The sequence below is a fragment of the Homalodisca vitripennis genome, chromosome 6 (genome assembly GCF_021130785.1).
Source record: "Homalodisca vitripennis isolate AUS2020 chromosome 6, UT_GWSS_2.1, whole genome shotgun sequence".
Lineage (NCBI taxonomy): Eukaryota > Metazoa > Arthropoda > Insecta > Hemiptera > Cicadellidae > Homalodisca > Homalodisca vitripennis.
Genome location: NC_060212.1, coordinates 99,068,011 through 99,093,773, shown reverse-complemented (window position 1 = coordinate 99,093,773; position 25,763 = coordinate 99,068,011). Strand labels below are relative to the sequence as shown.

General features: G+C 35.7%; 1 protein-coding gene across 5 annotated transcripts in view; it reads left to right on the top strand.

Annotated features, from left to right (window-relative positions):
- The window catches only part of LOC124364634, a 189,915-nt gene extending 176,914 nt beyond the window's left edge, over nucleotides 1-13,001 (top strand). For 3 of the 5 annotated variants that reach the window (XM_046820255.1, XM_046820258.1, XM_046820257.1), the window contains exons 7-15: nucleotides 231-381; nucleotides 916-1,077; nucleotides 1,745-1,900; nucleotides 2,061-2,156; nucleotides 3,185-3,314; nucleotides 8,127-8,290; nucleotides 8,744-8,815; nucleotides 10,376-10,701; nucleotides 11,043-13,000. In XM_046820255.1, the coding sequence (XP_046676211.1) occupies nucleotides 231-381; nucleotides 916-1,077; nucleotides 1,745-1,900; nucleotides 2,061-2,156; nucleotides 3,185-3,314; nucleotides 8,127-8,290; nucleotides 8,744-8,815; nucleotides 10,376-10,701; nucleotides 11,043-12,402 (2,617 nt within the window). In that variant the 3' untranslated portion in view covers nucleotides 12,403-13,000. Of the gene's footprint in view, nucleotides 1-230; nucleotides 382-915; nucleotides 1,078-1,744; nucleotides 1,901-2,060; nucleotides 2,157-3,184; nucleotides 3,315-8,126; nucleotides 8,291-8,743; nucleotides 8,816-10,375; nucleotides 10,702-11,042 lie in introns of all 5 variants that reach the window. The other 2 variants (XM_046820254.1, XM_046820256.1) reach the window with 1 other exon arrangement.
- Nucleotides 13,002-25,763: the final 12,762 nt, after the last annotated feature.

The window sequence follows — 25,763 nt, the reverse complement described above, 5'->3', positions numbered from 1 at the left end:
AGTAAAATAGTATCTCTAGACATCTACGGAAAATGTATTACTAAGCATGAATGGATTGTTTGGTGCTGCTATCTATTGGATCTATAAGGAACTGTAATGACGTTCAAATGTGTTTTAGGTTTTATGTTCTGTGGTCATTTGTAACACATCTTTGTACTGTTGTCCTCAACTCAACTATTACAAATAAAAAATCAACAAGTAATAAAGTACTCTTACTGTAATGTTGGTAGGACTGTGAGTGTGCTGACGGAGCTGATGAGGCAGGAGGCAGTGGTGAGGCTGTTCAGAGAACGGCAAGTCGCATTACACCACACACTGCCTCTGGGCTCATACCTGCTCAAACCTGTCCAGAGAATACTCAAGTATCATCTACTTCTTCAGGTAAGCGCTTGACCAACATATGAGAGTAGGCCTACTACAGATGGTTTGATTGTGATACTCTGTGGTATCAAGGAGTCTTGATACCACGGCTCTTTTCATTCAGTTCCAATATCAATATTTAAATAAATATTAAGTAAAATCAACAGTAATAACTCTATTTGGTGATGACAGTTGATTAACAGTATGCAAATTACTGATTGCAAAATGTGTTTTCATACGTAGTATATGAAAAAATTAGATAACCAAGTAAAACAATTTAGTATTATATTCATAATGACAAATAATACAGGAATCTATCAACAATAGACTTGATTTTGGAGGCCACAAATTTGGTATCAGCATTGGAATGGAATTTTTTTTGGTATTGACCCATCCCTATAAAGTACACATTTCTTTAACAATTAAAGTATAAACTTTGAATAAAGCCTCTTCAATCAAAGTATTTCAGTTAAAGTACGCTTAAGAGTCTCGATCATCATTACTATTTAAAAGTATATGGAATATTAGTAATATTGTTATTGTTGTTTGCTGTAGAATATTGTGAAACAATCGTCACCAGAGAATGCGGGATATAGTGACATCGTGACCGCCCTGTCTACCATGACTGCCATCGCCCACCACATCAACGAGATGAAGCGCAAGCATGAACACGCTGTCAGAGTCCAGGAGATACAGAGTCTGTTGCTGGGCTGGGAGGTTGGTCAATACAATGTACAGATGTTTAGTTCAGCTCCATTTCACATTCCGCTCGGTGCAGCATTTGATATCTGACGCTGTCACAGACTTGACTCCTGTAATCTAGAGTCATGTTCGTCTGAAGAAATTCAAAAATATGTGGCCGACGAAGAGGCTTAAAACAAACTCTTTGTTCCATTTTGTCATCAGAAACACCTAGACAACAAATAAAGCCTAATCTAGATGAAGAGGTGTCTCATTGTCTCATCAGGTGCACTCTATGTTGAAACGATGCAAAAAGTTTGTACTGAGCTTTTTTATCTCTCAAACAAACTCGTCACAAACTTTTTTAATCTCTTCCGATGATACTAGCGTTGTTGGAAGACATCTGACCAAAAAACAGAAAAGAGTTAAAACTTTTTATTATTTTTGTCATATATAAAGATACAACGGTTTAAACTGTCATTTATTTCTTTGATTATTACTAAACCTGTACACTCTGGTCAATCAAATACATCATAAAGAATGCCAGTTGCAATTGTTTAAATGTAAGAATGCTTGCTCCATTCACCTCACAGTTTAAACCAGTTGCGGATAAATCCTTTAAGCCAAAATAAAGGACAAGTAGTACCTGAAGCATTCACTTGATTGCGGGTAAAATCAGTTCTCATTGAATTTTTTTTTTCAGGGAGAGGATCTGACAACTTTTGGAGAACTCTGCGCAGAGGGAACTTTCCGAGTCTCTGGTGCAAAAGCTCTCAGACATGTTTTCCTCTTCGATCAGATACTGCTAATAACCAAAAAGAAGGAGGAAGGAATTCTGGGATACAAAGCTCACATCATGGTAAGGTTTAAACATTCCTTGAATTTGCTAACATTCAAAGTTGTTTAATCAAATTTGTTCACATTTTACAGACACTGAGTGATTGCTAGCCATGATATTTGTACGTTCGTGCAGTAACTATAATACTTAGATTAATAGATATGTGTGGTAAATGTTGCAGTGCTCTAATCTGATGCTGATTGAAAGCGTGCCTGGTGAGCCGTTGAGCTTCCATGTCATTCCGTTTGATAATCCTCGTCTTCAATACACTCTTCAGGTATCATATTTAATATCTCTTTCTTAGCTTTATCAGAGATTTAACATAGTACAAGGGGTTCTCAGAGATTCATCATAGTACAAGGGTTTTTAAGAGATTCATCGTAGTACAAGGGGTTCTCAGAGATTCAATATAGTACGGGGGTTTTTCAGATTCATCATAGTACAAGGGGTTTTCAGAGATTTATCATTGTACAAAGGGTTTTCAGAGATTCTTCGTAGTACAAGGGTTTTTTGAGGGAAAGGACTGTTTGAGCACAACTCCTTGACCTATCCTGGTGAATGTGTGCTTATCAACTGTTTGCTTCCTGCCCGATAATTTCTGTGCTGTCAAGTTTGCTTCCCTGTCAGTATCCAGAAGAAAATTCCATTGCTACATATCAAGAGCAAAATCTTTATAATTATTACATTTTTAGTTGTTTGGACTCTGGGCTTTGAATGCAAAAATCACGAGGTTGGTAAGTGAAACAAAATGTGTAGTGTCTGAAATGATTGCTTTCTTCAAGACGGCTCTCAGTCCCCCTATAAAGCTACCACAACAGAACAGGAATTGGCACATCTGAAATCAGACGTTTTTGACAATTCCTAAATTGGCTCCTGACACATCAACTAGTGATTTCCAACTGTTCTCAAGTTCTAAAAGTGATGAAGCACTGAAACTGTATTTTAATGGTTTCAACATGGGTATGTTGTTAAAAACTTCTATTTCATTGTGATAAGTGCCCAAATAACATGGCAATAATGAAGAAAACCAGGGTTAGGTTTAGTGTTGTTGTAAATAAAAATTGTTTAAATTAAGTTTTTAAAGCCACAACAATTCATTCTTTGGTTTCTTCTTGACCCTTGCATTGGTAAGATGTATTCAGATTTAAATCATCAACTGATAAAAAACATTGAAACTCGTGTTTCTGTTACTTTGTTATCACATTATGACTGGGTGAACATAAAATACAATTTATTAGTATGCCTTAAACATATACAGAACCTCATGTATATTGTTAATATTTAATATGAATGTTTTCTGAACAGGCTCGTAATTTGGAACAAAAGCGAGAATGGACGTTACAGTTGAAGAGAGTGATCCTTGAAAACTACAATGCTGTGATTCCTTCACATGCACGGCAGTTGGTAATGCAGCTGGGTCAAAACCGAACTGACGGTAAGTTTCTACCCTCGTATTTTAGTACATTTATTTCAACATTTTGATATCAATCAAATTGTTCTTTATTCAACATATGTACATACAGTATAATTAATAGAGCCAAAAACAACAGAAATCATTAAAAATGTACTACTAACGATTTTTCACAAACACTAATGTACCCCTGAATTACCTTTATTAGTAAGAACTTGAGGCAAACAGATAATCCTGCTATCAACAATTGTTGAATATTGCCATTTACAAACTGATAGTTTCATATACATGCATAAAATATAAACCATACACATTTTAGAATTGAAAAAAATCAAATTAAAAAAATTGAAATTGAATTCAGAATTGAATTTTAAAATTGCCTTACAGATTCTCTTAAATTAGTTAAAGGTGATTCTAGTAATTAATATGAATGCAGTAGTTTGCCTGTTTAATCTGAATGTGAACATCAATAAATGGTAGATTGTGGACTTAGATTTTGTTAACCCGGACTAGTGGGTTGTTTCTCTGTAACGGTGCCCTAAAAAGTGTATTTTTTATTTTAAATTTTTTACAAGTCTTGGGGGTTTACTGCAGGAGAAGTATTATAAAAACACTCAATTTAACACGTTAGCTGCCACGTCGGGCCAAATGGACCGACGCTCTACATGTTTAAGAGATTGCACGTCGGGTAAAGTGGCCCGACAGCATAACAATGACGGTACCCGCCATTTTGATTACCTTCATGCCTGTGCTGCACCCTGACGACTCAAACTGAAACTGATTGAACTATGAAGAGTTCTGCTACTAACAGAACGTTGTTTGTTGTGTTTATTTTTGTTATTAGTGATATGAATGAGATTGCTACATTGGACATTTTTGTCGGGCCACATTGCCCGACGGGTATTTTTATCGGTGTTAGAATATAAAATAATAAGGTTTTAGCCTTATTATTGCTACCAGGAAGAATAAAATATATGATTTGTTATTTTACAGTAAAAAGAGATTTATTTCATAAGTTTCACAAAAAGTAAATGTAGTAAATAAAAAGTTGTATCTTATTTATTTTCATATTTTTTGCTTTCCTTACTATTCAAATAATTCAATCTTATAAGTAAAGAAAAATAAGTAAATACAAAATTACCCTATACAAAAGATGAATGAAGATATACTATTTGTGTATAATTTTGAAGCATGTTTCACACAAAAATGGTTTTTCTGGACATTCACTGCAAAATGTAGTTACTTGTGTCAAATTTCTTGCTACCTTACGTCCTTTTTCCTCTGATACATTTTTGTAGCACAACTTGCACACCTTTCTTTGTCGGCGTTTTTGTACTCCTCCACCAACAAAAGCAGATGACGTCAGGTAGTGGTGCCCTGTAGTGGTCACATTTGGAATGCGTGGCTCTTCCTGCACGTTCATCAAGGAACAGGCCAATTCCTCTCTAAACTTAGTGATAGAGACTAAGTTTTGTTTTTTTTTATTATGAGATGTAGTGTGGTTAAGAAAATTATTGTAGGCCAACCAACTATTTACCACTGCAGTTCAAGAAGAAGTTCTTCAGCTAGTTTGTGGAACCAACGCATTATCTTCCGTACTGCAGTGTTATATGATGACATTTGATCGGATACGTCTATCCCAACCTTCGCCTTATTGTAGTCAACGATGACTAATGGCTTCATTACATTTGGCCCTCCAACTTTTTTTGGTCAAGGGCGACGTACTCCGGCCTATGGAATGTGGAAAGCATGTGTACCTCCCTTTTGTCTTTCCACTTGGTAACAACTACACCATCTTTATTTTCGGAGCAAACCATTTCACCTTTACTAAGTTTTTGTTTTAAAAGGTTTTTTGGTAGGCCTTTACGACTTTTTCTCACGGTACCAGCAAGATGTGTTTTGTTTGACAACAAAGCATCAGCCAATTCTACTGATGAATAGTAGTTGTCCGTATATAAATTGTGGCCTTTATTTAAAAAGTTTGTCATGAGTTCCAGTACCACTTTAGTCGCAACAGATCTGTCTTTTGTCACTTCTACAGTACCTTTCCCCATGTATACTTTTACTGCATAAGTATAACCGTTTTATCACACAGCTTGAATATTTTTATCCCATACTTGTGGGCCTTTCCGGGAATATACTGCTGGAAACCTAGTCTACCACGAAACGGCACCATAGTTTCATCAATAACTAAATCTTGCTCTGCTACTTTCAAAGTGAAGAATAAATTGTTTAGTGCTAGAAGCAGAGGTTTTATTTTACCAATTCGCCCATCTCTTTTGAGGTTTTCATTACCGTTAAAATGCCAGAAACGTAAGAGTAACTGAAACCTGTTTCTACTCATTATTTTTCGGGCAACTGAGAATTTATACAAAGGGTTTTTTGACCAATAATCACTGATTCTTGGAAGTCCTACTAAACCCATATATAAAAGAAGGCCAATAAATTGTTTCATTTCCCCATGATTGGTATTTTTCCAGTCTTTTAGCCTACTCTTACGACTTAGTCGCAGCTTTGAAATTACTTCATTTGCATTATGATTAGTTTCTACAACCATAAGTTCAACTACTTCATCTGTCAAGTAATGACGAAAAAAAATCTATTGATTTTCTGTTGTTCGGTAAACAAAAATTAAATTTTGTTGTCTGAGTAAACTGAAACGTTTTCTGCTTACCCTCAAACATTTCCCAGCCCAAATCATTGTCCTTGGCGTTTGTAGAAATCAAAGAAGTACCTGTGATATCTGTAACTGTTCCATTAGCATCAGTAGAATTAAGTTCCACGTTTGATTCTTGATTGTCATCAGAGTAATATTCTGAATCAGTACCAGGAATAAAGTCTAGGTCGCTATCAGTGTCATCCGGTATATCACTAACCACCATTGACTCCACACTGTCATCATCACTTATTTCGGCAAACAAATCACCCGGGGAAGACGGATTCTCAATCATACGTTCGATTTCATCCGTAAGAAGATTATCACCACTCATTTTTACCGATCAATAGTATACACGCACACAACTATCGAAACATTACTTATAAAAAAACACAATGTAGGATTCCAGTAACAAAACACGTCAATTGGCACTCAGCTATGTGGAAAAGGCGGGTTAGAAATAAGCTGATGCAATTGCAGACAGAGAACTAAAGCACGGGAATTATTCAGGCTGCACATCAACAAAACGGAATATCCCTGAATCAGGCGTCGGGCGTATAGGCCCGACGGCAAATGATTTATGTGATATATCGCCTTGTAAAAAGCTCTGTCAGGCCAATGTGCACGACGCTTTATAAATATACATAAATCATAAAATCATGTTTATTAGTAACCAAAGAAGAGAAAAATAACAAAAGGTTACAACAATTTATCTTTTAAAAATTTGGCGCTTTAGCGCTAAAACGTATTTTTCGGGGTTGGCAGCTAAGGTGTTAAAACATTTTAGGTTTTTTGTGTGTATTTATACAAAAATTATTATAATTATACACAAAACTTAATCTATTTTACAAAATATGAGTACAAAATAAAATATTGTCAGTATTTTCTTATACACAAACTAAGTTCAACCCTGCTACGTTACATGAGGGTACAAAATGTAGCAGATGTAACAACAGAACTGTACACAAATAGATTATTTGGAACAACTGACTGAACACAATTATACGGTAGTAAATTACAATTGAAAAGAAATAAACAAAAGAGGAACTCGATCTAGTGGGAACTACGGAAACTACTTAAAAGTGTTTCTTATCCATTCCACTAGATCGCATATGTATTCAGGCAAGAGATTATTCATCATGAAACATTATTAATAAAACTGTTTAGCACAATAGCGCTTTTGGCATAGCTATCGGGATTACTGCGGGCAGCACGTAGTGCGCTCCCGAATTTGCTGTGGGATTACTAGTCTAAGGGTTGAGCATTTTCTTCTTCAACTTTTTATTAGGGCAACAGTTTAGTATTAGTGTGCAAATAGATGTTATTAGACGAGAGGTTAATATAGTTGACCGATCACACAGAGATAACTCACAAAATCTTTATAAACATGGTCAGCAAGTTGAATTACATTAGATTGTTTTATACAACATAAATGACAATTAATTCCATACAGCTTCAACATTATGTTTGAATAGACTTATAAATAGTAATGCTTCGTACGGGTTTTGTTCATGCTCTACAAAATAGAAGGCATACAGAATAGTTTTTACTGAAAGTTATAAGAAATGTAAATTGGTTCTATCAAGTGTTATAAATTAGTACTGTACACATATGTAGTAGTTGATCTGTCTATAAACTACTGAGCATACTCAACAAAACGAAAGCATATTGCAATAAGTCAAAAGACCATTAAAACTGCTTAGATGTGGTTAATATTTGCATTTAAAACCCACAATAAACACATTAAAATGCAGGTTGCAATTAATGCAGTAGTTGAACCAATGTAAACAATAAATGGATGTTAATTTTAAATTGTTAAGATGATTACAAGAATTGTTAAGTATTGAGTAAATATAATTTTGCAATATTACTTGTAAAAATCAAGGAAAACTAGATAATGTATTTAGCTTGTGAAAGGGTTAATTTTCTGGAAATGAAATAAAATATACCACATTCATAGAATGAACAGGTTAATTTGAAAGAATTTGAAATAATAGAATGCGCTTATATTAAACCGAGGATTGTTGGACCAAGTCAACAATCCTGTTTCATAATGTTTTAAAAGTTCTTATTTGTGTATTTAAAAAAAACATAGAATAGGATATTGAAAATGGGTCAAAGTAAGCTGATTGTTGTAGTTATACTTTCATAGCATTCTTAAGATATTTTTGTCTCTTCAGATGAGATATTAGCTGAGAAGGGAACACCCAAGAGACAACACTCGGCTCCCGAGTACTTGGAGAAGAGAAAACAGGAAAGAGAGCGACGTAAATCGGAATCCGGCTTTAGAGCTCGGTTACGTTCACGAACTTGCAGAAATTCTGAGTCAAACATTTGCTCAAAGGTGAGTGAGACTAATGGATTTTTCTTTTGCAGTTCTTTTACACAATTTGTACAAATATCTGAGTGATGGAGTACAGTAATGACAGTAAGAATCATTCACTAAAGACCGTGGACTACAACAAGTTTTGCGTTTAGTTGCCACCCATAGTTTTAAGCAATTCTCTTGGGACAAAGCTTTTTCCTTACTTAATGTACACACAATTTTCCTACATTTATAGTTTTAGTAATTATATTGCACATTTAGGCTTCCATTATGAGGCCTATGTATCTTTCGTTAATTGCACCGATTTCATTATAGGATGAAGAACGTTTTATCAGCAGTTAGCAATATTCTATTCTAGTATTTACAATAAACTAGCTGTTTTACTGCTCTCCTTTAGCGGGACTAAATAGTTATATTTATTAGCAGATGGTTGAAAAAGTGACTTATTACAACATTGCTATAATGTTTCAGGCTCAGCAAAGGCTTCGACGAAGTACCCAAAGCCGAGACAAAAAAGAGTCGCTATCCTCCGAGAATGTAATGGTAATTGTCTCTCGCTTAATAAACTTTGATGATTTTATTTTTGTTATCACTTTTAAGTTTTATGTTTCAAGTATTATTGAAATCCTTTCGATCCCAACCTCAATATACAGGGTGTCCCACTATTTACTTCTCAGGTGGTTTCTCTCATCAAAATAATGAAAAAAGTTCACACGGCTAGTGAAAGATGTTAGCGTATTTTGTTAGCGTAATTCTCTAAACCAACACTTTTAGAGAATTTAATTCTGAAGAGAATGATGTAAAATAGGCTAATAATAAACAAACACAAAGTTAAAAAAAATTAATATCTTTTTTTTCTTTCTTTCTTTAACATTTAATTAAACCAACACATATGAAAAACAAGACAGAAAATGCAATATCTGTTTAATAAATGAACGTTCTTTGTAAAATATAAAAAATTGTGATTATTACCCATGTAATGGTTAATGTACTTCAAATCTAAACAAAGCATGATTTTAAAGACAGAATTTTGCATATTCTGCCTGATATCTCAGAAATGGGTGGCCTTACAGGTCTCGAACCTATTTTATTCAAATGTTCAGTTCATTTCACATAAAATACTATAAATTTAACAACTATCCAGACTTGAACTTTTTCATTATTTTGATGAGAGGAAACCATCTGAGAAGTTTGTTGGGTTACTTGTGGGACACCCTGTATACAAACGTCAAAAATATATCTGCATCAAATCCTTCAAATTATGAATATTCATATAAAAAAAATGGAATGTAATGAATGAGGTTAACTTGCACTATAAAGAAATAAACACAAAGAATCAATCTAGTTGTAATTTTTACAATTATTGATAAAGGGCGTATAATTGGCAACTTTGCAACTTGCTATGTTTCTGTGTGTAAATAAACTGTAATTGATAAATAATTATTGATGATAAATTGTTGAATGAATATTACTTTGTTGTTTGACTTTAATACTTGCAGTAATGTTGTCAGTTATTTTTATATCATTATTTCTATGTCTTCCACACTATTGCTTTTTTCATTGAATTTTAGGCCTGTTTACTTTGCTTTTTACTAGTAATGTTGAGTAAAACCGCAATAAAAAAACATCAATTTGTAAAAAATGTTATGTTTTAATTATTTTATGCGATGAATTGATTAAATTTAATGTGATGGCTCATTTTTAATTTTAATTTTTGTACAGTGATTTGATACGTGGTTACTAATTGTTTAGTGTACCCCTATTAAATATAAGGTTAAACATTTTTTACAAAATGCTTTCGTATTTTGTTTAATTTATTGCAGTAATATGTATATATCACAGTTAAAGCAATTTAGTACATTTCATAGTGAACATAAAGAAAACTTAATTTTTATTCAAAATTCTTTCAAAAACAACTTGTTTTAAAGGATTGCAAACAGTCAAAATAATGCCGGGATTCTTAGCAGATTCCTTACAGTATATTACTGGGAATTTTGGTAGATTTTGTATAATGGTTAATTAAAGGGATGGAAGTGAGTTACCTTGTTCCAATAATACAAAATTAATTGTGAATAAATGTTAACAATAGATTTATTTGATTAGGAACGGATGGGAATGCGTCGCAAGTCAGAGCCTAGCTGTCTGGTGAATGCTGTGACTTGCGACAAACGGCTGGAGATGGGCTCGACGTCGGCTTTGACATCGGCAGAGCTACGGATATCAGAGTCAGATCTGACATCGGCAGAGGACAAATTGCAAGATGGACCGACCGAGAAGAAGCGGACTCTGGAGGAAATTGTGGGTCAGCTCCTCATGCAGAACAGAGAGTTCCAGAGGATACTGAACAAGCAGAAGCACTTTATAACCAGGAGGCGAACAGCTGATACTAGCGATGAGGAGGATGACTGCCGCGTGTCCAAGCCTTTAAGGTAAGAGAAGAGTATTTCAAATTATTTTTAACGAGTTTTGAAAGTCTAAAAATGTATAATAGATGAATGGAGGGAAAAAACAGTGAATTGGATCAGATTTGATCCAGTAGTTCTTGGTACTTTAACATTTACCTTGTTGTTGATCTATTATTTCCTAATCTAGATCTTTAAAATAAAATATCTGTGCTAGAGAGTCAAGGTGTTTACTAATTAATTATAGCTTTCCAAACGTGTTTTACTTTAAAAAATAATGATCAAATTTTAAAATGATGGATATTTGTAATTTTGCAATTGAAATGTGAAATTGTTTAGTCCACTAATGTTGTGACTGGTGTTGACAGGCCCAGCAGAAGCCCCAGTGTGTACAGCTCCAGGCTCCCCAACTCTGGTGACTACGACAATCTGCAGAATGTGTGGGAGTCGGTGCAGCTCCTGGAGCAACGAGCCAGTCTCAAGCGCACTCAATCCTTCACGAGTCACGAGTACGACAGCTCCCCGGACCACTCCCTACCTTGCAGTACTTCCCGGTTGTCCCTGGACACTCCGACCTCCCCAGCCGTGTGGCTCAAGCAGCAACAACACCTGGCGACCACGCCTACCAAGAAGTCGGGGTCTTTGCCTCGGAGCTTTCCCCTGACACATGTGCAGGAATGGCCTCGCCTGGGACCCGAGCGGCCAGTCACCATCGCTTCTGACAAACCTCAGGGTCTGAACCTCGACGACATGGAGCAGTACATGGCCGGCGAGAAGGAGAGGTGTCTGGGCTGGAGGCTTCGATTTCCTGTTCCTGACTATACCACAGAAGAAGAAAGCACCACAGAGTACTTGGCGAGCACGCAAAACATTAATTTCCATCCCGAATATAAAATATACAGGACTGGAATAACTAAGGCGGCTCTGAAATCCGTAATATCCAGTGTCACGAACAAACTGGCCGGCCTACGAGCGAGCACGGAAACCTTGAATGAGAGTGATAATGAGAGGCGCAACAGGTTAACACAGGCTTTCAACAAGTTCAGACGCAAGGAGCCCGATGATGAGTCTCCCACTTATAAACAAGGCAGCTCAAGTCTTGGAGCTCGGATCGCTCATGGATCGGAGACCTCGGACTATGCCGATCCAAGAGTCCTTTTTCCATCTATTACACCTTCAAAGAAAGCTGCATCTCTCCTGGGTATTCGACCATACTCAGTGCTCTCCTTAGTGTCAAATCTGACGTCATCCAGTGATGGAGACAAAACATCCGGTTACGGAGGGAGCATTGCATCCACGGTCCAGGACAACGGAAAGAAAGACGAACACGAGAGCGATGGATCCGCTGATAGTTTTTACGAGCGTTCTTTTGAAGCTATGGAGTCGATGATGGACTCGGAAATATTTAGAGACAGTGCCATATTCAGTGACCCCGATGAGATGTTCGATCACGGAATCGTGAAATCACATGTAATGAAGCCTTCTCCTCAGGGCAAACCGAAAATACCTCCACCTGTTCCTGCAAAACCCACAAACTTGAAAGTGATCTGGAGGATAAACACCAACTTAAGTAGCAGCAACACTCCGGAACCGAGCAAGCGAGAAGACAAGGAAGCGGACGACTGTGATTCCAGTTCGGTGGCTTCTACAGTGATCGAGTCAACTTCCAGCAAGGGATGGGTGAGACACGTCATCGGCAAACTGCAGGGTGACTCAGCTCAATCTTAAATAATACTAATAGTTCAAAACATTGTTTTGCTTAACTGAGACAATAATTAGAGTATTGGAATTTGACAGGAATTTTAATTAGCAAACTTCTAGTTGACTAACGATTTCAGGGTCGCACACAATATTAGAGAAACCTTAGCTTTTATATCATACTATCCAATTTTAGCAACCACCCAGCTTTAGAAAGATTTCCATAAAGCTGCTGTGCAGTATAACTAATTGACAATATTCTATATTACCACTTGTGCAATAAATTATTATAAAGACTGCTATTTATTACAGTTTGACAATAATGTTTTGAACGTTTACAAACATGAAAATATACCAGTTTTAAGGTATGTCACGATCTCTTTGCTTCTAATCGAATCAAATACAGAGCTTAAAACTATTATTACATTTTCTTATTTTGATATGTGAATAATGTATTGTAGTTGTATAGGCACTTATTTTGTAGCTCAATAAATTAATTCTATTTTAACAAAATATTTGTAAAAATGTAAATGTTTTAGTTCTTCATAAAATGTATACATACCAGCAATTGCATTACTGAAATAAATAATTATTATTATAATAAAAATACTGCTAACTTAGATGTGTACTTTTTTTGTGAATCCTTCATTGTTTAAGATGCTCTTGATTTTATTCACTCTCAAAAGCAAAAATTGTACATTTATTATAGCTGCTAAAGCATGGAAAGTATCCCGACTCTGCCGTTTGCTAGGGCTCCTGGGAAACCAGTGATGGCAAAGGAGTATACACTCAGCCCAGTGAAGCTGTTTCGTCTCTTTAGACACAGGTAGACAGCAGATTTCAACTGACACTTTGTTACAATGTACTCAGTTGAAGACTGCACTTCATACTTCTTCGAGTACCATTCCAGCCAGTGTGGGAGACTGAACTCTACTCCTAAAACTTTTCTGGCTAAGAAGATCTGATAGACGTACAAGTAAACTCCATGATCTCTTCATGAATGTTATAATAATATCCAGAATAACTATAATCAGTTCGTTTTTGTCACTGGTGCTTAGTAAAAAGTACATAATACTGATGTCATTTCATTTTGCCGTAAAGTACTTCCTCTTGGATTATTTTCTATTTCCGTTAAAACTCCAAAATCAATACATATAACTTTTATGATTTTTATTTCCATAAGAACCAAATTTTGGTCATTACGAAGATTGAACCAGTCTTGTCAAGTGTAAGTGATGTGCTGGTACTTTGGTACAGTGGAGGCCACTGTTTTTTTAAGAGTTTCACCGGGAACGTAAAAATCTACATTATTAGAAAGTACATACTTTATTTGAGTTACTGTGAAAATTACATGTAATTATGATGATCAGTTCTTGTTTTCTGCCTACCAAATGGAGTTGCCTCCTCAGCGACATAGCTTCCTCTTGAGATGCCGAAAAAATGACATGTAATCTTCACAGTAAGTCAAATCAAGTCTGTTCTTTCTAATAATATGGTTTTTAGGTCCCTGTAAAAAATACTGTTCTAAAAATAGTGGGCTCTGGATAATATCAAAGTACCGATGCGCTTAGCAATGAACAGTAATTCATTTTTATTATTTACATTTAAATTTTAAAACAAATTATAAAATTATTTATAGTCTAATCAATCCTTTACCACAGGTTTATAGTCTGATAATGCAACGGATGTTAAGGTTTATAATCACTGTCGAAAAGAAAGGACATGCCCCTCAGGAACATGTGGCTCTCAAAGAAATTAAATTAAAAGAATTTGACTGTTTGACTGGTGGCTTTTTCTCTGTAAGTGCCCTAAAAAGTGATTTTAAAAACATTTGTAAATGTTTTTATGTTTATTGCAGGAAAAGTAATAAAAAAAATGTAAGATATTTGAAGTTTTTTGTGCATTTATACACAAATTATATTTAACTTGTGTACAAAAATTATATTTACGTACAAAAATTATTTTATTTACAAAATATGAATATAAAATTAAATATTGTCAGTATTTTCATATAAAACATACAAAGGTGAACCAACAACTTCAAAATGAGGTTACAACATATATAAATGAGGTGCCAAGAATCAAACCTCACCACATCCATTTTTTGTCCAAATTGAGTTATACATCCTATCCCATAGTTTCAAACATGCTAAATTTAAATAAACCATTATTTTTTAGCTAAACCCGTTACATCCCACTATAAAAGAATGTTAGAAATGTGGCTTAGTTTCAAACTCCACCACAACTATCGCAGCCAATAAGAATGCTTCTTTCAACGCTGTGACTTCCCAGCATGCTCAACAAGTGTTTACATTTTCACCAAAGTTTATTCTGCTTGAGTCTGACAAGATGGATGGAAAATTGAACAAGCTCTTACACCTTAGAATAAGCTTTTTCAGCTATGATTGCGACGTAAACTTGTGTGGTATTACTGATATGTAATGGAGGATGGTGTATGGACCAATCTCATTCCTGGTCCTGGAAAGTAAGCATGAAAAAAAGACCCTAAACAAACAGGAATTGAAACGCAGGAAAAAACTCAAACTTTTGTAAGTACATTGCTTTTCTAAATTATTCCACATTTCCAATACCTTATTAGTGTTTTGTTTAGTTACAGTGCCAATGCTTCAAAGAGACCTTAGGTTTTAATGAATTCTAAGTCTTACACATTTGCCTCTAAACCTCCTGGGGTGCCATGTTGCAACTATGAAAAAGAAAATGCGTATAAATGTGACAGTCTCTCTCTAATGGATATTTCAAAGCGGAATATCCGTAGTGTTATTCTGTATTTCATTTATCTAAAGATAAAATACAACATGATAACTTTATTCTAAAGCATACTCAGTCAGAGCCAAAGTAAAGACAAAGACCTATTGATAACAGTAGTCGGAGAAGGATCTTACATACTTTAACTTCTTTCAAAAACTAGTTGGATCTTAAATCCAAATTTTTAAAACCCCTTTTTTGAAAATCCTTGGTTTGAATAAAGGCAGTGTTTAAGGAGGTTTTATTAAGGTTTAAAAAGACACCATACAAGTGGCGGAGAATCACCACCAAAACTAGAGGAGACAGAAAATTGGAAATGTTTGCTGAAAAAGAAAAAGTTACGGCTTTTGTTCAAGAATCACATTACTAGCTACTAGAATCACATTAAAATAGACATAGAACAACTTACAGAAAATACCTTCTTTTTTTAAAATTTCATTTTGATGATGGAAGGACTGTGAAGGAAACAGAATTTTCTGGACATTTGCCATTGTTTAGTAGCAAAACAAAAAATAGCAAATGTCCGGAAAAATCCTGTTTTATTCCGAAAATACCTGTTGCCTGACTTAAAAATTAAGATATTGTATGAAATGTACAATAATTGTGTTGACCAATTCAAAGTGATTCAATTCAGGTGAATTCAAAGTGTAAAAATCTTATTTCCGAGAAGTAATCAATACGCACTTTAGCATTGGTTTTGGTTTACCAAAAACAGATGCTTGTTTTTGGCATGTTTACATCTGTATAAGCAATTAAAAATAAAAAGTCATTGAGAAAAAGCGAATGTTGACGCTCAAAAACAAGTGTACAAGTTAGAAGTTGATGCCTTTTATGAAATTTGATAATTGCTGATGGTAAGGCCATAATTTTAACATTAACTGCCAAAAAATGTTATTATTGCCTAGAGTGCGTGATGAATTGGCTTATTTTAGCAGGCAGTATTCATTTTACAACTTCACTGTTATCAATGGCCATTCTAAAACCTATCTAAATATCCACTGCTACACGTAGTGGTAGAGTGAGTTTGTAAAAAACTCCATTTCAATAACCTCATCACTTGCTAAATGAAAATTTTGATGAAAAAATAAAAGTTAAGTGTTTTTCGGATGGCTTTGGTGGCCAAAATAAAAGCACCATTCTTACTTATTGCTATGCTAGCAAAATAGCTAATATCTCTTGCCCTTGAACAAATTTCAAGCGTTGAAATAACTTTCCCCAAGGTGGGGCACTCTTGTCTTCTACTGACAGGGTGTTCAGGATTATTGAACAATTTTAAGAAAAAAGGGTACCATTTTGAAAAAAGAACAGTATGAGGAGATGATAGCAAAACATGGAGGAGTAACAGCACCAGTCTATGATTTTAAAAGTGAATCTGAAAAGATACAAATGAAACCGGGTAATGGCACTTTAAGTTCAATCCCTCCAAACAAAAAATAATTTTATAGAAAAATAAAGACAAAACTGTTGTTGTGGTAAAGGGCGAAGTTGTTTATATGACAGACACTGGTACGTTTAGACAAGTAACTTTACAAAATTACACACATCAAAATATGATCCTGATTGAGATGGAAAAGGGAGTGAGTCTAAAGCCCTAGAAAATTAAGGATGTTGCTAAATTGCTCACAAAACACTTTGGAGATGACTGGGGAAAACTCGAGTTTCTTCAATTTTACTTCCAAGTGGAGAAAAATAAAAATGGGAATACAGATGAAACACCATAACAAGACGATGGTGAAGTAATAGACAACATTGAAAACAGTAATCTAAAAAGATGCTCTCATGAATACTTATATATCTTGTATGTTTATATCTTACCCAATTTTAATTTAAAAAATTTGTAAAATTTCACTCTGATGACACAATATAGAATTTGCGTCATGTAAAAACTTTTATTATTATACCTTTATGTCGTGTGTATCCTGTAAAATTTTTAGTTTTACAACTTCTTTGAAGCAAAATCATTAATTAATTCATTTTAAATTTCAAAACCCCCCACATCCTTGACTGAATATCAAAACTCACAACATCAGAATTTCAAAATACTATTTTCCCTCACAGTAAATAGTTATTTGTTGATATGTTTTCATAATTTGTCACTAAGAAATGATAAAATTTAGAAATTTTTTGATATAAAAAAGTATCTTTGTATTGTGGTTGGTCTGTTTGTTACAGTGTTTGCCACAAGTTTGTATGGAAGTGGATATGGCAGGGTTTGATTCTAGGCACCTCAGATATAACAACAAACATTGTACACAGAACAGAAATAGAATCAGCTGATTACTGAAGCAGCACTGTCATAATATGGTGGTAAATTGGAACTGAAAAGAAATAAAAAAGCGTAACTGCCATCTAGTGAGAGTGACGAAAACTATTTGAGAGTGTTTCTCATCCATTCTACTAGATCGCAAACGTATTCAGGCGAGAGATTATTCATTACGAAACATTATTGTGAAAACTGTTTAGGGCAATAGGGCTTCCCACATGAGATACAGAAACTGTAATGTAGTGCACTCTTACATTTGTTGCGAGATTACTAAACAAAGGGTTATTTTGAAAAAATAAACTTTTTAAACAAAGAAAGCAAATTATTTCTTTCTACAATATTTTCCAAATGTTTATTTAAACACAAAACAGTAAAATGTCATGCAAGTACAATTTTATTGAAGTTACATTTTTTTGTAAATTCCTGACAATGTTAGCCTGCGTGAGCTGATGAAATTAAACGAACAACGCATCGCCAGCTATTGATTTGTAACCAAGCTATAGTGTCAATACAATGCACACATTCTAGTGGAGAATTGTATTGCCAACAACACAATAGATGTCACAAAATAAGCAGAGCTAGTAACATTACTGATTACGTGATTAGATTAACATCAATTCCGTAGTCCATATTTTTCTGGAGCTTTGATGTTCCGTAAAATATTGAGATCAGCACTGTCTTAGTATACCATAATCACAATACGTTATGATTTTACTTTGCACGAATGAACTTTTGCATACAAAAGGACTGATACTAACTCAGGCTCAGTCATCTCTTCCACGGGATCGCCCTTCGAAGTTGCCCCGACCTTGTTGTTCACTGCCTAGACTCGGCTCACCCGGTTAAGTCCACCGACGCGATAAAAAAACACCGTGTCTGACTTTACTCAGCAGACCGCTGCCCAACTTCTCATGCCTGTATTACAGGAATTATCAAAAATTACTGTTCTGCTCCAGCCTTCTCATGCCCACTCGCCATGTCTAGACAGTTTCGTCTCATTACGTGGAATTGCAGCTCAATCAGAAATAGACGTCATGAATTCATTCATTTCCTTCATTACTATGACGTTGACATTATCTTTGTTTAGGAAACTCACCTTTTTCCTCAGATTCCTTTATCCATTCCAAATTATGTTGTTTATCATACCGGTATGCCAATTCAACCTGGTGCTCTTCTACCTAGTGGAACTGCTAGTCTTCGTCGTCGAGTTTCGCACCGCCACGTTTGTCACCTAAACTTCGTTAGCGAAGTCGCTCCGGTTGCTGATTTTTTTGGTGGACCTGAAAATCCTTTTATCTTCAATTTATAACTCTCCTCATTCGGATTACTCACGCTGAACGTGATTAGCTTTTTCCATGTGGCCGCCCGGTTATATTAGATGGTGATTTTATTAGCAAACATGTTGATTGGGGCTTGAAATTCCTTCAAGAAGAAGAGCGGCAGCGCCATCGGCTCCGGAGACCGTTGCAACGATCCAGGTTTCCTGCGGATAGGGGTGGGTTTCAACTACAGTCTAATAAAGGTCCCTCGACGCTGTGGACAATCAGTGAAGGTCTGCCGCGCACCCTGCGGCTACAGAAGCTGGTACACCGCCCCCTTGTTGGCAGACAAGATCTGGTTTATCTCCCCCAGGATAAAGCTGAAACCTTTGTTGACGCAATGGAACAGCAATTTTTGCCGAATCCTGGCGTTGAAGACCCTTCCCGTGACAATAGTGACCACGTTCACCTGTAGCTGGTAGCTTTCATTCGAGAGGGTTCTGATGACGAAAACGCCGGCGAATTTCCACCCGTCTCTCGTCTTGAAGTTGCCACATTCATCTCCAGGCTGCGGTCTCGGAAAGCTGCTGGTCCTGATAATCTTAGTTCTGCAGCCCTTAAAAGGCTCTCGGAATGGGAGTTGCATTGAGTCACTGCAATCATGAACTCCTGTCTAGCTATTGGACACTTTCCAACATCCTGGAAGCTGGATAAGCTCATACTTATTCCCAAAGCTTGCAAGGACTTTGTCCAACACCTGAGAACTACAGGTCAATTTCACTACTCCTGACCCTCTGTTTTTAGCCAGGTCCCCTGAGAACTTCCACCACCAGATAGATACGCAGTTATCAGTACAGTTTTCGTCGGGGGCACTCTACTACCCTCCAGTTGACAAGGGTTAATAACACCCCCCACAAACCCCCTCCTTGCCTCAACCCCTCTTGTTGTTAACTTTAATAACCGCCTGTTCATCACTACAGTTAGCCAGGATATTAGTAAGACTTTTGACAGGGTGTAGCATGAAAGTCTCCTATACAAGTTGCCTGTCACGTCAGTTGTTCCGACTGCTTCGCTAATTCCTGACTGGACGCCGCTTCTCGTTCTCTGTTGGGACTACCACTTAATTGTTCACCTATTTGACTCCATTAACTACATTTAAGTACTTTACCATTCTCCCCTAGCTCTAAAGTGTAGTTTATCATCTATAGGGGACGGCTCGTAAGGAGGCAGAAGAAAATCTTAAGTGAGAGCATAGGTCAAGGTGTATATCAAATTAAAGGACTTTTTGAGTTGTCAAAAGAATAACTGGTTGAACAATTACAACCATTTAAAGTTTTTTAATACCAGAGTGGTCATTACTGTACGAAAAGTTCCAGAAATTACTCAATAATATTATTACGATTTTACTTACCAAAGTTAAAGACCATAAAGACTTCTTTGTTGTGCCATCAGAGACTTTCTAATTCCTCAGGAGGATGACGCAAGAAGAGTCGGAGGACAACCAAAATGAAAAAAGGTCAATATGCATAATTTTAAATGTTCTTGATGAAACAAAAGCAGTACTAAAAACAATTAAATTTAGGAAACCCTAAAAGAAAGGCTGTTATTTAGAACTGTTATAAATCTGGGTTTTTAGATTTAAATTTGTAAAAAAACTAATTTTGGATACTGATAGATAAAGAAGCTCGTCGAAAATGGGGTTTCCTCTAAAAAAGGCTACCCTTACGCTCGGCATAATGTAACAAGATAATCAAGCAACATCGAGAGTGGCTGCTGCTTGGATGGGTGACCGCTGAGCGTCTGTCCGGGCATCGGTGGTGGTCCGGAAGTCACCTTTAAGCCGCTTGTCCCCACGTTGTGTCAGAGAGGGCTTCTTAGCTCTAACTTCGCCTGGTGAAATAAGACTCTTTACTTTTACCTTTATCCTCTTTTCGAAACCCATCTTAAAAAATTTAAATGATCAAAACGAGTTTGACATGTCAGAGATGCCAATATTAATATAGAAAGTATCCACTGCTGTGATATGTACCAGAAACAATAATGATCTGGTTTGACCATCAGATAGGTAGCGATAACATTAACAGTATTAGGTCTGCCTAGTGGTGACCTTGACTTTCAAGCACTTCTTGTCTTACAATTCCAGATTATTTTCCAGTTTGGATCTGTAGCAATATGCACTCCATAGATTTCAAACGCCTCAAATTAAAAGTGGTCTTCATGTTGAGTCAATCGGGATTTTATATTTTGGAACATATATTTATTAATGTACAGCTATGCTTAACCGAATAAAAATTAAATTTATGGTAACACACAACTATTTGACCACCTTAAAATACCCAATTAAGTAAACTTCTAAAATTAACCGTGTAGATTCCCCGTAGGGACTGACGAATTTATAAGAATATTATCACTTAGTAATTTAATAAGCACCTATAGTCAAGTAATTTGAAATGTTTCAATTCCTTAGATTACAAACTACACAAATTAAAAGTTGTCTTCATATTGGGTCAATAGGGGTTTTAGATTTTAGAAAAACATACATTTATTAATATACAGTTGTGCGTATCAGAATAAAAATTAAATTTATGGCAACACACAATTATTTTACCTTAAAATACTCCATTAATTAAATTTCCAGAATTAACCGTGTAGATACACGTGGGCACTGGTGAATTTATAAGAATATTCTTACTTAATAATTTGAGACACGTAATTTGAAATGTTTACACCACCATACTTGGAGATTATTTATGTGTGAAAATACATTTGTTGTCGGCCTGTTGCACAGTCTACACCTTTTTTCTGCTTGAATTAGGATTGGTTTGCAGGACTTTACATAAACATATTCTTTGAACTTACTTATGTATACTTACTATATTAACATACTACATAGTAATGTATTGAAATACAGTTTGTATTATTTTCATATAGGAAATGTATGTTGGCACCACTGATTTAACAAATAAACCAGCTGTGACCGACTAATCATATGTTTACGCCCCCCTTCTCCTTGTCTATAACCAGATGCCGTGACTTGAACATAACCTTGGAAGGCCTCAATGTTAAGTTGTAACATCGTGTTTTTATTAATCCTCAATGTGGGTATATTGTGAGTGGTATTTAAAATTCCATTATAACAAAACATTACTCTATACTTATTATGTTAACGTTGACTTTCTAAGTATAACCATTATAAGAAAGTATGAGTACTTCTTTCTGATACAAAGTACTCAAAATATTCTTAAGCAAGTAAGTTTTACTACAGTGGTACAAGCACCGATATTGCATTCTTCTATGTATTTACAAATAATTCAAATTTAGTTATTTTTAATTCGAGTCAACTTAAATAGCAGTATAAAATTTATGAAGAAAAGGAGGTAATAAAATTATTACACTACAACAGGAGGAATTCTTATTTGTTCTAAAATTAGACAGATTTATTTTGTTGGCTAGAGTATTGTGTAATGTAACAGATCAGGGTTAGGGAGCCTCAGTTTTAAATATCGGATTCGGAGAGGGAGTGAGTGGAGAAGCGCGCGGGGCGCCCACCGTTGTTTTGTTTAACAGCTGGAATCAAAACAAACAAAAGCTAGCGCTAGACGGAGACGGAGACAATGAGAGGGTGTGTTGTGTTTACCGGGTCCGCTACAGATGGCAGCACCTGGCTAGGTCGCGGCGGCTCAGGAAGTGTGCAGGAGACACATCACTAATGGATTATGATAAACTAAACAAGACGCCGCCTGATTACTTTGGCCTATCCTGCCCATTAGTGTGTTTGTGCGCTTTGAGACGGCGAAGTAATATATTTAAATATGAGCGCTACCATATTGCTAATTAGTTTTAATTTTAGATCATCTCGTGCCGAGGCAACGATATCCCCCTCGTCTCACTGAAGCGGCTACTTATTCCAGGTGTAGATTTTTAGGCTGATGGTGATTCTTCTAACTGTCACGGGAAATGGCTCTTAGATTGTTTACTCTCGACAAAAGACGAGTCCAGAAAGAAAAAAAGGAAAGAAAATTATTTATTCATTTAAAAAGCAACAACGTTTGCGTTGTTTTGTCGTAGCAGTTGTATAAATATTTCACATACAAATTATCTTAGAAGTCTACTTAAAGTGAAATAAAATGAAAATCTTTTACAGATAGGCATAAAGCAACAGAGTGCTACAACAAGACAACAAATCCTTGTGGCAACCCTGCAACAACCCTTTTAATTGCCTCTAAAATACACGCAGACTATCTTCAGTCTTCAGCAAATCCAGCGGAGAGTTGAGGAGCATAGAACCATTGTTAAGGTCTCTCTTGAAAGTGGATATTTGGGAATTATGATGTTGTTACTTGTACGTAGACTGCAGGTACGATTGGTCTGGAGACTAAGAGAACTTGATCTCTGTATGGAGATCAGTAGAAGCTGTAAGGTCAAGCCTGAATCAAGTCATATGATTATATAAATGTATGGGATTGATGACTGAAGCTTCTATTGATTTGAACACTACCATAGTACTTGAGACAGGTAGGCGTTGTTCGGTGATGAAATAACGAACACATTACCCGATTTATTGAAAGGGTTTGACAAAGTAAGCTACATAACTCTGACTTTGACACTTATTTTGTAACTTTTCGTTTTTACAATTTCGATATAAATTATAAATAAACTATAGTCCAGGATCCGAGAGCATAAACTCACAACCTCTTCAAATCGACAGAGAAATGTTTACTAAGAAATCGATCATCAGCCGCGCTACTTTTGGTGGAAGTCGAAATAAGAAGGTATTGAAAGGGTTAACGTTATGAAACTGTACGTTGTCTCTCAGATTATGTTTTTATAGTTTGATGCATAGCTATATCATATAGTTATACCACCGTCAGATAAAGAGGCTGGAAGTCCGCTTAAGAGTCCATATATGTTTAGCTGACGCCGATTTAACATATATTTGCATGGCCGACAGTTTGGTTTTCAGTGTGTCAAACTAAAAATATATGTTCTGAGAAAAAAATGATAGTTTCATATTTAAAATATGATACGCTTTTGATACCGCCCCACTTCGCCCTCCACCAACACTAGCGTAGCTGACGGTCGATTAGTTTCTTAGGAGAGACTTCTCTATCGATTTCAAGACAAACTACGCTAAGTTGTGTCCGTATTACAGCGTAAATTGCTTCTCGGCTCATGAACGAAAAGGATTTGCTTTTTAAAATTTTGTATCTATGGAAACTGTTGTGGACGTTGAAAGTTACTGGGAAAATAAAGCAGTTAAGTAACGGTAAACTGTTTAGGAAATCACAACGGACTGCTGTGTTCGGCAATCGAAATGAATCCAAGGAGATGAATATGAGAATTTATAAAGTTATCTTACATGTTGACGATGACATGGTTTTATAATTAGAGAGATGGCTGAAGATCAGGATTTTCATATTTTGTAACTAGAGAGCCGCTGCAGTATTGGCAGGAACCTTTATTTTGGTAACCACCTGTTCCCTGAGATCACTAAAACGTGCGATACCGGTAGTCATTAGAATAAGTCAAGTTATCGCACTCTAAGTCCGTAGTATCACGGAATACAATTTGACAAATATCGACCATCACTACATTAATCGTTGTAAACAAACTTTTTCATAAGTTGACAAACACACTCTCAAACAGGTTTACTTTACCTATGCCCTTTCTCATATATCGTATGGAGCGATCTTCTGAGGAAATTCCCCTGCCTCTGAAAAAGTATTTTTTATCCAAAAGAAAATGGTTAAGACTGATCAACTCGGCTCCTTTTTGTGATCCATGCAGGAAGCTCTAGAGATTTGCAAATACTTCCTCTACCTTCTCTTTTCATTCTTAAGATTCTTCTTTACGTCAAAGCGAACCAAGAAAAGTTTTTTTAAGAACAATCACCACCACTCTCAATTTAGTATCCTATTCACAATACAAGCTTTTTGGAAAGGTCACCGCTTTATACGTGTATAAACATTTACAATTGTATGCCACTTTCAATAAGGAAAGAAAATTCGCTTCCAAGATTCAAAATACTTTCAAAAGACTATCTACTTGCTCACTGTTTCTACAGTGTAGCTGAGTACTTGGCTTCTCCGTCAGGACATTGAGGCATCCGACTTGCTATAAGAAAAGAAAAAAATTGTACAATTTGTCGCGTATTTGTGTTTTAGAAATTTAGTTTAATTAGTTTAGTATACAATTTGTAATAATTGATGAGTCTTTGCCAGAGCATTGTTCTTGTAAGGAGTCTGTGATAATTATGTAAATAAATAAATAATTTCATATCCTTTACCCTCTTGGTATCCAATACCTGCGATTAGTGTTAAGTTCTCGTGAGCGATAACATGTGTTTACACGAGTTCTTGCCATTGGTTGTGAAAACATGCAAAATGTCGTCTGGATCGCAATTAAGACTCATGTGAGATCCTAGTGGTAATTTTTACGTTTAAATATCAAATTCTGATTACTATACAAATATTCAGTAAAAGCATCTGGGATTTCCGCGGTTAGGCTGCGAAATGTTCAAATCCGTTTCTTAGCGAGCACCTAAGAGGTATGACGAACATGTGAATAAAGTTCCACGTTTCCGTTCTGTAGTTACGGAGATTTCGTGATGACTAAGTCACTTGTGTTTAGTTATAGAAGTGAACATTGATATTCGGCGAAGTTAACAAAAAGTAGTTGTTGCTAAGTAGTTAGTGTGGCTTGACTAGGTTTGATGTAAATAAAAATGTAGTAGTAACTATCACCTAGTTGTAGCTTTGTATATGTCAGGACGGAGTAGACTACTCAACTTTGAAGTGAATAAAGAGTAGTGGTTTCTAGTTCTTCAAACTAGTTGTATCTAATAATTTTGGAGCCTTTAGTGCGCACATTTACTTTACTAGTAGATTCTAATTTAATTGGGAATGGTGCAAATTAAAACAAGGGTCACATTAGTGGCGTTGTCTCATCAATGTGAATATATTATTTTATTATTGTGCTCGGTGATGAACATACATGTCCATTCTGACCATCTAGGGCTTCTTTTAAATGCTTCGCCACTTTTAACCCGATTCCAATGGTCTCATGGTCCATAATTCATAATTCCTAGTCCATATTTCCTCCCT